Source organism: Equus przewalskii, chromosome 6 (genome assembly GCF_037783145.1).
Source record: "Equus przewalskii isolate Varuska chromosome 6, EquPr2, whole genome shotgun sequence".
Classification (NCBI taxonomy): domain Eukaryota; kingdom Metazoa; phylum Chordata; class Mammalia; order Perissodactyla; family Equidae; genus Equus; species Equus przewalskii.
Window position 1 is genome coordinate 51,842 of NC_091836.1, and position 11,516 is coordinate 63,357.

At 60.0% G+C, this 11,516-nt stretch overlaps 1 protein-coding gene across 7 annotated transcripts in view; it reads right to left on the reverse strand.

The window, feature by feature from the left end:
* The window catches only part of MIER2 (MIER family member 2), a 31,825-nt gene extending 21,998 nt beyond the window's left edge, over positions 1 to 9,827 (reverse strand). Inside the window, exons 1-2 of one of the 7 annotated variants that reach the window (XM_070622180.1) lie at positions 9,741 to 9,827; positions 901 to 991 (exon numbers count right to left, since the gene is read on the reverse strand). In XM_070622180.1, the coding sequence (XP_070478281.1) occupies positions 901 to 991; positions 9,741 to 9,811 (162 nt within the window). In that variant the 5' untranslated portion in view covers positions 9,812 to 9,827. Of the gene's footprint in view, positions 1 to 900; positions 992 to 7,784; positions 7,997 to 8,793; positions 8,884 to 9,023; positions 9,287 to 9,740 lie in introns of those variants that run through there. The other 6 variants (XM_070622182.1, XM_070622181.1, XM_070622184.1 and 3 more) reach the window with 6 other exon arrangements.
* Between the last annotated feature and the right edge of the window lie 1,689 nt (positions 9,828 to 11,516).

An 11,516-nucleotide genomic window follows, 5' to 3' on the forward strand; every position in this document is an offset into this window, starting at 1 on the left:
GGTGAGCACCAGTCCAGCGGGGTGGAAAGAGCACGAGGCCCGAGACAGCCGGCTCCACGCCTGGCCCCTGGTGCCTGCAGGGCTGGGCGAGGCAGTGGGTGCTGCACACCCCTGAGAGTCCCTGCAGGGACAGGCACAGCACAAGGGACGCCAACAGGCGGCATGCAGTCAGCCTGACTAGTGTCAGCCCCTCCTCAGCCCCGGGCACAGCCCAGTGGGCAGGAGATGCTGCTAGATTTGGGGTTCTCCCAACAGAACCAGGATATGTTCACGACTCTCTCAAGCGGTCTTCAGTAACTCGAATTTTAAAAGAAACAACAAAAAAGGAAACCATCGGGGCTCAAACCACCCCAGGCGAGAGCCATGAAGGCCAAGGCTGGACCTCCCGTGGGTCTAAGGCACAGGGCAGGGGAGGGGCAGCTGCAGGCAGCCAGCCCAGGAACGGCAGGGCAGCCAAGGATGGGGCCCACTGAGACCCAGGCCACCTCCCTCAGAGCCACCCCAGCCCTCAGTCTCAGTGCAGGTGCCTACCAGGCCTGCTGGAGAACAGGGAGACAAGTCCCAGCCACTGCGCTCACACACCCTGGCCCTGGACTCTGCCCGCACGCTCGGTCCCTGGACTTTGCCCAAACACCCCAGCCCTAGACTCTGCCTGGACTCTGCCCGCACGCCCCGGCCCTGCGCACACCCCGGCCCTGGACTCTGCCCACACACCCCGGCCCTAGACTCTGCCTGGACTCTGCCCGCACGCCCTGGCCCTGGGCTCTGCCTGCATGCCGTCCCTGGATTCTGGGGGCCAGTGCGCCATCTCTGGTGCCACCAGGCCAAGTGAGATTCTGTCTCTTACAACCGCAGCAGCCTGCGGGCCTGGGCAGGAGGAAGCAGGTCTGAGAAAGGTACCTGCTGTTGTCTGCAAGCCCGGCTCCCCAGGACACAGGCTGTGAGCGAGGCAGGAGGCCACACGAGGGCTCTGCCTCTCCAGCGAGGAGGCCTGTGGAGGAACAGAGGAGAGAGCTCAGAACCCGCTGTGGACACCACAGCAGGGCGCCTACCACCAAGCACGGGTCATAGCCTGGCTCCAGAGTGACCTCAGGAAATGGGGTATCATGAGCTGCCCCCAAGGGCTATAGAGGGGTCATCGAGTGTGACCAGCATGCGGTCACTGAGCAACTCCTCTTCTGCTCCTAAATCTAAGCATTCTGGAGCAAATGCGTGGAGAGAAGGCACCCTGGGGGAACGCGGACTGAGGGTGCAGCGACGTGGCTCACGCGCAGCTCTGGAACCGCGTGCCCTCATCTCCAGGTGGGGGACCCAGGGGGACTGTGACGAGCTGGCACAGCCGGCGACCAGCCGCGGTTCTCGCTGGCCCGGGACAGAGGGCCCCAGGCCCACACACAGCTCTCCGGCACACGCCCAACCAGCATTCACCGACAGCCATGCCTGACACCACAGCCACTTAACAGGGTCCCGGCCTCTAGGAACTTAGTCTTCAAAAGGCAAACAGATCCTGGAGGAATCTGGTGATCCCTCCAAAAGTAACCACAGAGCTACCAAATGATCCAGCAATTAATTCTACTCCAAGGCATATACCTGAGAGAACCGAAAACATACGTCCACACTGAACACGCACGTCCACAGCAGCACGATTCACAACGGCCAAAGGTGGAAACACCCAACGCCCATCAACGGGTGACAGAGCCACACACATGTCCACCCACACGCTGGAGCACGACGCAGCCATGAAGAGGAGTGAGGCCCTGACACGGCTGCACGTGGACGGAGCTGAACACACGACGCTCAGGGAGAGAAGCAGACACAGAAGGACACGCGGGGTGTGACCCCATTGACGGGAAACGTCCAGAACAGGCAGATCCACAGACAGAGAGCGCGCTCGGGGGTGCAGGGGCCGGGAAGGGGACGAGGGGTGATGCTGACGGGGACAGGGCTGCTTCTGGGGATGGAATGTTCTACAACCAGATAGTGGTAATAGTTTCAAAACTTTGTAAACATGCTAAAAACCACTGAATTAAACACCTCAAATGGGTATATTTTGTGCTATATAAACATACCTCGAATTTTTCAAAAAGGCAAACAAAGCATTATACCTGCTCCCATTATCACGATGTTCAAAAGTTTATAAGATAAAGATACTAGACTGATGTCTCCCACAAACCTAAGCACAGCCTCCTCAGCAGAACACTAGCAAACTGAGTCCAGCGCCGCACGGAGAAGACGGGACACTGCAGCCACCAGGGATGCACTGCAGGGACCCACTGTAGGGACGCAAGCCCATCTAACATCCTGCAGTCAAGGTGACACATCACATCAACAGAGTGACAAACAAAACCACACGGTCATCTCTGTAAATGAGGAAAAAGCACTTATCAAAACCAGCCCCCTTTCAAGACAAAAACACCCCATAAACTAAGGACTGGAGGGAACTTCCTCACAGACAGAGGGCATGTCCCCAAACCCAAGCCAACGCGGTCCCTACGGGGAGGGGCTGGACGTTCCCCAGAGCAGAACAGGACAGCGACGCCCCTCTCACCATCTCTCCTCGGCACAGTCCTGGGGGCTCCAGTCAGGGCGGGAAGGGAAGCAACAGGAACACAAACAGGGAAAGGAGGAGTAAAGTGGCCTCTTTCTCCAGATGAGATGATCCTGGCATAGAAGACAGCAAAGAACCCACTAAAAGCCATCTGAACGAATAAATGAGCCCAGCAAGGCTGCAGGACACAATATCAACACATAAAAATCAATTTTACTCTCACGCACCAAGAAGGAACAATCCAGGAAGGAGATTATGAAACATACACACATCCATTTACAACAGCATCAAAAAGAATAAAGTACTTAGGAATAAATTCAGCAAAAGTTCAAAACTTACACTCTGAAAGATACAAAACATGTTGAAAGAAATTAAAGACCTAAGTAAATGGAAAGACATCCTACAATGAGAGCTGAGAAGACGGCAGAAAGACGTCAACACTCCCCAGCAATCCACAGACTCAACGCACGCCCCTCAGAAGCCCGGTCGGCTTCTACGCAGAAACTGACAAACCGTTTCCACAAATCCCAGGGAAACTCAAGGCACTGAGAACCACCAAAACCACGCAGAAACACAGAAGACCACCACCAGACCTCGAAATTACCACAGAGCCAGCCCTGACGGCCTAGTGGTTAAGGTTCGGCGCTCTCACCGCTTCGGTGGCCCGAGTGCGCTGCCTGGTCGTGGAACCAGACCACTCGTCCGTCAGCAGCCTGCTGGGGCGGGGGCTCACGCGGGACTGGCAGGACTCACAAGTGGCATATGCAACCACGCACTGGGGCTTTAGGGAAGAAAAAAACTACTGCAAAGCCACAGTAATCCAAACAGTGTGGCACTGACATAAAGCTAAACATTTACAGCAAAGAACAGAACTGAAAGTCCAGGGGAAAAACCCACACCTTTACAGTCTAGTGAATTTCAACAAAGGTGACAGACAACCCAGTGGGGAATGACCCATCTTTTCAACGAGTGGTGCTGGGAGAACTGGAGACCTACCTCACACCATATGCTAAAATCAACCCAAAACGGACCAAAGACCTGACACATAAGAGCTAAAGCTATAAAACTATAAATCTCTTAGAAAAAAACACAGCAATAGATCTTTGTTACGGTGGACGAGGCAAGTTTCCTAGATTAGACACCAAAAACATAGCAATAAAATATAGATAAACTACACTTCAGCAAAATAAAACAGTTTTGAAAGAACACTATCAAGAAAGTGAAAAGACAACTCACAGAATGGAAGAAGACATTTGCAAATCACAGGGCTGGAAAGGGTCTCCTCCTTAGAAGAAAGAGCTCTTACAACTCACTGATAAAAAGGTAACCCAACGTAAAAACGGGCAAAGCATCTGAATAGACATTCCTCCAAAGAGACGCACAAACACAGCATGTGATAAACTGCTCAACGTCCAGGAGGCACAAGGAGACGGCACTTCACCCTCACAGAACGGCCTCCCAGACCATAGCAAGGGCTGGGCAGACGCGGGCGCCCCGGGCACGTACAATGGAGCAGCCCACAGCAAGGGCTGGGCAGACGCGGGCGCCCCGGGAGGCACGTACAATGGAGCAGCCCATAGCAAGGGCTGGGCAGACGCGGGCGCCCCGGGAGGCACGTACAATGGAGCAGCCCATAGCAAGGGCTGGGCAGACGCGGGCGCCCCGGGAGGCACGTACAATGGAGCAGCCCATAGCAAGGGCTGGGCAGACGCGGGCGCCCCGGGCACGTACAATGGAGCAGCCACTGTGGAAAATGGTCCAGCAATTCCTCCAAAAGCCACACGCAGCATTCCCGTCCCACCCAGCAATTTCCCTCCTCGGCAGACACCGAAGGGGCCCAGAGTAAGCCACCCCAAAATACGCCGCTCCAGCACAAGCACTGTTTTGAGCCGAAGGCATCTGAGAAAAGCAGACACTGGATGAGCCCCCTGGGCCCCCATCCGCATGAAAGCCAACCGCAAACTCACGAGGGGGCCCCGTTCCCACAGAGGAAAGCGGCACCACCTCACCCCGGGGACCAGCCGGCACAAACAGGCCCTGCTAGCCAGCCCCCATGCCGACCTGCCCACGCCCGCCTCCTGGAAACTCGGCCCTCATCCTCTGCCGCGTCCTCCTCTGCAGGCCTAGCACCCTCTTATCAGGACTCTGGAGAAGCCCCAGTTCCACCTGCCCTTCGGCTTACTCATCGCTGAGCTCATAAACTCAGCGTGTTTCGCACTCGTGAATCTGTCTTTCGTCCGTCTAAACCACAGGGCCAGAGCCAGAGAACCCAGGAGGGAAGAGGGAAAAGCGAGCTTCTCCTCCCCTCCAACACTCGGAGGGAAGAACACACACGTCCACACTGAAAGCTGCACACGAGGGTTCACAGCAGGATCACTCGCCAAAGCCAAGGTGGGAAGAACCCTCACGTCCACCAGCTGCGAAAAGACGAACCAAGACACGGACTGACAGCATGAAAAGGAGCGGGGCACGGACACAGCTACACGTGGACGGACCTGAACACATGACGCTCAGGGAAAGAAACAGACACAGAAGGACACACAGTGTGTGATGCCATTGACGTGAAACGTCCAGAACAGGCAGATCCACAGACAGAGAGCAGGCTCGTGGGGGCCAGGGGCTGGGGGCGGGGTGGGGGGGGGGGTGATGACTAAGGATGCAAGGTTTCTTTTGGGGCAGTGAATGTTCTGAAATTGACTGGTGATGGGGGTACACTCTGTGAATATAGTAAAAACCATTGAATTGTACACATTAAAATGACAGAATCGTACGCTATGTGAATGATACCTCAGTAAAGCTGTTTCCCAAAAAACAAATTAGACTATTTAATACAATAAAGTTTAAAAATTTAGAAAGTAAAGTTCTTCCTCACTGGGTCCTCAGGAAAACCTCAAAAGGTTGTATAATCATTTTCTTCATAAGAGGAACAAGGGAATCGAACCTCAGAGAAGTCAAGTCACTCACCCAAGCTCACACAGCAAGTAAGCAGCACAACTATAGACGCAAACTCAGGCTCTGTGGCTCCAAAACCCTTCACAGCCCATGAGCCCACGTGGAGCATAAGTGAAAGTACACGCACAGAAAGCAAAGCTGCCAGAGAGCTGGGAGGCGAAGCTGAACCTGGGCACTGCAGTGCGCGGGCGGAGGCTGGCAAGGACCAGGTGGAGAGACGAGGACCAAGCCTGACGGGGGAGGAGGCACTGGGTGGGTGGCCTCGCCAAGTGGGGAGTGTCACCACCCCACAGCTTTAGGCAGCTGAGCCCCGTGAGGCAGGAGGCTAGGAACGCAGAGACAGAAAAGGGGCCAGCAGCCAGGTGGGGCCGGGGCAGCAGGGCCTGGAAGCGGGCAAGGAGTGCAGGGCACCTGGTGGCCGTGGAGCATCTCGCGCCCCGTGCTTGGGGTCAGCCCGTGGCCCAGCAGAGGTGCCCTTACCTCCTTCCAGGAAACAGGAGGCTGCCATCAGCACGCAGGCAGCCCTGCAGAGCCACCACGAGTGCGGCCCCAGGGCCAGTGCCCCAAAACTCCTCTGAAATCGCGTGGCCCTCCAGGACCCTCTCTGGGCTCCCTCTCCCACCCCAACCGGCTTTCCGTCTCCTGCAATCCGTGGGGAAACCAAGCGAGCCAGACTCGGGAGCTTGTCTGTCAGCGCGGCCTTGGGGAGGCGGTCTGCGGCCTGGCAGGGTCTCTGGCTGGGGCCCTCGCCTGCCCTGCTGTCTGAACAGGAGGTGTGCAGATGAGCGGAGAGCAGCGGGGTACGGCACAAAGGGCAGCGACAGGGCAGCATCTCCCAGGAGGCTCCGAGCAGCCTGCTCCCACGGGGCCTAGGACCCCCAAGTTCATTTCCAGGCGACTCTGAGTTCCTCAACACCGACCCGGGAACAGACTTCACAGATTCCCCCTCCCCAGCCCGAACATTGACTTCCAGGAGCGAGCCCACTCTCAGCGTGGGCTTCCCAGGGGTTCTCCTTCCACTTGTTCAGAACACTCAGATGTTTCCATCAGTCAGAGCCCTCCGTTGTGCAGAGGGGACAAAGGAGAAATGGGGAGCTGGCTGAGGGCATCCTGGGAAGACGAGTCAGGGCAGGAGTCAAAGGAAAGAAAGCAATGTTCTGGAGACCAGGTCCCAGCAGACAGGCCCAGGCTTGGGGTCCAGTCAGGCCTTGCGAGTGGCGGCGGCAGCAAGCTCCTCAGTGGGAGCTGCCCGTCCTATCTCGGGTGGGCCTCACCTCTCAGGCGCAGAGGTCGCCCCCAGATGAACACAGAGGCAGGAGTCCTCACCCGGGGGCAGCGTCGGACTCCTGCCCACCAGCCTCCCGAGCTCAGCCCCTAAGGACGCCAGGCAGTTCCACTGTCCAGATGCCCGCACCCATAACCCAACCCCAGGCTCTGGGTGAGCAGACAGGCCTACTTTCAAGAGGCGGGGTCCTGCACCCCCTCCCTGGCATCCAGCTGGACCTGTGACTAGTGGGAGGGACTCCACGTGATGCCCAGGGCTGTCACAAAGTGCAGCTCAGCATCCCCCTGGGGTCTGCTGGGACTGTCACTCCCGGAACCCAGCTGCCATGCTGCGAGGAAGCCCAAGCCACAGGGAGAAGCCTGTGCAGGTGTCCCAGCCAGCATCAACAGCCACACCTGGGCCAGGAGGCGCTTCTCCCCGGTGGCCCCAGCCCCTGCCACTAGGTGACCACATGAGGACCCCAAGAGAAAACTGCCCGGCTGAGCACAGTCAACCCAAGAACCAGCAGAGAAGAAAGAAACGGCTGCTGTTTCAAGACGCCGAGTTTCACAGTGACTCCCGATGCAGCGGCATCTCCGCCACACCCAGCTGAGGCGCGTGGCCCTGCTGGACGGCCCAGCACTTCCCTCCTCCACGCGACTAACGTCGACCGCGAACCTGCTCTGGGCCAGGCGAGGCGGCAGGTCAATCGAGAAACAGGTTCCGCCTGTCTCCACCCACACGAGTCACCAGTCTGGCTGGGGACGCAGACAACAACAAGTGGACACGGACGGTACTGAGCGGACAAGGTGAGATGGGGAGCAGCCCAGTCCCCCCAAGGGTGCAGAGGGCACCAGGAAGCAGCAGGGGCCCGGGGGGCTGGGGCGGGCAGGGGGAGACCCTCGGGACCACACCACCGGCAGGGGGTCACGGCAAGGAGATGCGCTTTATCCTAAGGACAGCGGAGAGCCACGTCTTCTGAGCAGACAGACAGAGTGCCCAGCTTTTCCAAAGACTGACCTGGCGTCCGTCTTCTCTCGGGTGCTGATGGCTATTTTGGCGACGACAAACAGCACGCAGATGACACCGAACGCGCAATGCCAGCTTAGAAGCGCCCTTTAAGCTGAGCCCGCTGGTCATCAGCGATCTTACAAGGCTCAGCTTCTCCGTGAAGTCACAACCAAGATTTCACGAAGCCTCGCAGCTCTTCCTATTCAGAGACGAGGACACCACGCTCGGAAACGTCCAGCGACCTGCCCAAGGTCACGCAGAGTGATGGCTCCAGAGCCGCAACAGGTCTGCGGGCAGAGGCTGGCGGCGGCCTCGCATCTGGCCTCTGCGCACGCGTTGGTCCGTCACTGACCAGCCTCTCAGAGCCCTTAGGACAGGCATGGCCAGGTCTCTGCTCCCCGTGAGACCCTCGGGGCCTCGAAGGGAGCGTGGCCCACAGGCTCTCTCTCAGGAAATCAACTGGATTTACTCCCAGGACCCAACCCCAAACCCTCAACAGGGGTGACCAGGGCACCCCGTGCCTGGCTGCCGCGGGGGTTCTAGGGGCTCAGCGCCACGCAAGACAGGGTCAACAGACAAGCCTGGCAGCCCTCAGGGAGGCTGGGTGAGGCGTCCACCCGTCCATCTGTGACACACAGCTCCCTGCCAGGCTGAGTGCTGCCCAGAGGCCACCAAGCGCCCAAGAAGGCACCTGTGCCCTGAGCCAGGAGCACACACTGACACACACACTGACCGTCACGCCCTGCTGGGCCATCAGGAGACCTGGGTCCTGCCTCCCACCCCCGAAGCCAACCACCACTGAAGCCTCAGTTTCCCTCAATGTCCCCTAAAAGAGCAGGGCCAACTCTAGGAGAAGCCTCTGGATCCAGCCACCCAGCGTAAGGCGGGAACTGGCTGGTGAGGTCTGGCCTCGCACCCAGGGGCCCACACCCCCTGTGGCGCCCGTGCAGGGCCCGCTGCTGCCCCCAAGGAGGTGACTGGTGGGAGAGAGGGGCAGGGCCGCCCTGCACACACCTACCCATGCTATGCTCAGGCCCAAACTCTGGACGCAGCCCGCGACGAGGCCAAATATCGCGGGAACCTGCTGCGCCTCCCTGGGTGGGGACCTTCTCCTGTGGCCTCAGGGGCCTCACCCACTGGACGAGGATCACTCACTGAGCCCGGGGACCGGTTTGGCGACCCCAGACTGAACGGTGGGCACTAAGAGCCGGTTCACAGAGCCCCTGGCACGTGCATCGCCTGCCTCACCCCCACTGGGCCCTGGAGGTGAAAGCAGGTCCGCGCTCTGATCCAACGTCCCAAAGTCAGAAAGCCCTCGAAGTGAAAACTTTCACCCCCCGGCCGGACCTGGCGTGAAGCTACTCGGCGCCTGTCTGCCCCGGACGGTCCCGGGCGCGTGGGATCGGGCATCGTAGCCCCAAACCCGCGGGTCCTCCGCTGGGAAAACTCCGACTCCCAGAACTCAGCGGCCCCGGGGTTTCGGGTAAGGGGCCTTGGGCGCGATCGCAGACGGAGAAGTCACTTCCAGCGCCGCGAAGGCCGGTCCGCCTCCCCGGGCCCAGAGCCCCGCGCCGCCGGGTCCGAGTTCGAATCCGCCGGGGGCCGACCCCGCTGCACGGGGCGCGCGCGGGCCGCGGGGTCCACCGGGGGGCCGGAGGAGGGGCGGCCGGCCGGAGAGGCGCCGGGCGAAGTTGCGGGACCGGGTGGCCGGCGCCGGGGCCGGGGTCGGGGCGCCCTCACCCCGCCCGCCCCCAGGCCCCCGCCCGCGCCCGTCCGCCCGCGCATGCGCGCCGCGGCCCGCGATGTGGCGGCGGGAGGGCCGGGGGCCGCCGCGGAGCCCGCGCCTCAGCTCCCCCGGCGCGGCGCCGGCCCGGCCTCTCCCGCCGCCACATCGCGGGCCGACACGGCCGGGCGGGCGGGGGCGCGGGCGGGGCGGACGCCGGCTCCCCCGGCCCGCTCACTCACCTCCGCCATGGCCGTGTGTGCGCGGGAGGTGGCGGCCGGCCGGGAGCCCGGATGCGGGGCCGCGCGCTCATTGGCTGCGGCGCCGGGGGCGGGGGGTGGGGGCGGGGCCTCGGGGGGCGGGGCCGGCGGGCGCGTAGTAGGTGCGCGGGCGGGCGGGGATGGAGGCGCCACCGCGGACCACTGCCCAGGGGGCGGCTGCGGTCGGTGGGAATCCGGCGCCTGGTAGCCGCCCCTGCGCGGGGTACGCCGGTCCGGTTCCTCCTCTCAGTCCCGTGGCCGATGGCATTAGTACCCCCTGTTACAGATGAGGAAACTGAGGCCCGACGGACATAAGTGATAGAGCCGCGATCGAAGGTTCCGGAACTAAAGCGTGGTTCTGGAACTTTCTGCACTTCACCAGTGACGATGGATGTAGGGGGCCCAGGAGTGGGCTGGGGCGCTTGGACAATGCGCCTTGAGACACGCGGCCGCCCTGGACTCGGGGCTGCCCACCGCCGGGCGGCAGGAGGGTGGGCGCGAACCCAGGCCGCTTGGCTCTCAGGGTCGTTGTTGTTAGTCAGTTAAGTGTGTATGGACCGGTGCTGTTCTGAACCAGTGCGGGCGCTGGAGGACGATTTGAACAACAGTCCCAACGGGGATTCGCCACATTTTAAGTTTCAGGCTCACAAGTGCTAGGAGCGCGGGGCAGAAGGTGCAGAGAGCGAGCAGGAGGCAGCGCGGCCCAGCAGGACTAAGGCGGCGGCTGGGAACGAGTTGGGACGGAGACGCCACCAGCATCCCTGAGGGATTGAGGGCGGGGAGAGCGTCGGCCCTGATTGCTGGCTTGCACAAATTGGAGGTGGGGCGGGTGGGGGGGGGGGGTGCCTGCTGAGGCCGGGAGGAATGGATCTGGGGAGTCGGGGGACTCCCGGCCCCTTTCCTTTACTGGCTGGCAGCCACCCGGATGCTGAGAAGGGCACCATGTTTCACGGTCGGTAGGAAAGTGTTGCCCCAGCTCCTGAGACCTGCCAGCGGGATGGAGCCGCACCCCTGCCCTCCATGGTCACATCAGTCAGTGAGCCCCCACTCCTGGTGTTGGCTTACACCGTTTCAATTGGGGGTTCAGGCCCTTGTGGCAGAGTCCTCACTGACATAGGGAACAGTTGGTCATTCATTCATTCAATTAATCAATCAATGTCGCCACAGCCCTTCCTGGGTGCTGGGCAGCCAGGGGTCCAGGGAGGCTAAGAGATGCATGAGCAGCTATGAAGAGAGGGGGGCTCTGTGTCCTAACAAGTGGCAGCAACTGAGCAAAAGGGCCTGAGTCCTGGGGAGCCAGAAAGCCTCCTGGGAGAGAAGTTTGACAAGAACCTCCCAATGCATGTGAAATGCGGGGAGAAGGGGATTCCGACGAGGAGAAGGATGTATCCAAGGTCTGAAGGTCTCTCCTCACAGACTGATCCTCAGTTAGAGAGGAGAAACGAAGCAGCCTTTCAGCCAAGTGTCAAAAATTAACGTCACTAGTGAGGGGCGGTGCCCTGAGGAGGACACTGCGTCACCTAATCTGGCCGGAAATGCACAACCTGCATCTGAGGAAACTTCAGACAAGCCTCAGAGAAGGAATACTCTCTTAGACAAACCAAAAGAAAGGATTGTGCTCTTCAAAACTGTTGATGCCATAAAAGACTGACCCGTGGACACCTTCCAGACACAACAGCTAAACGTGAGACCTGGTCCTGGGCTGGATCCGAGGCTCAGCCGAGAAAATTGAAATTCAGCTGTAAACTATTACATCAA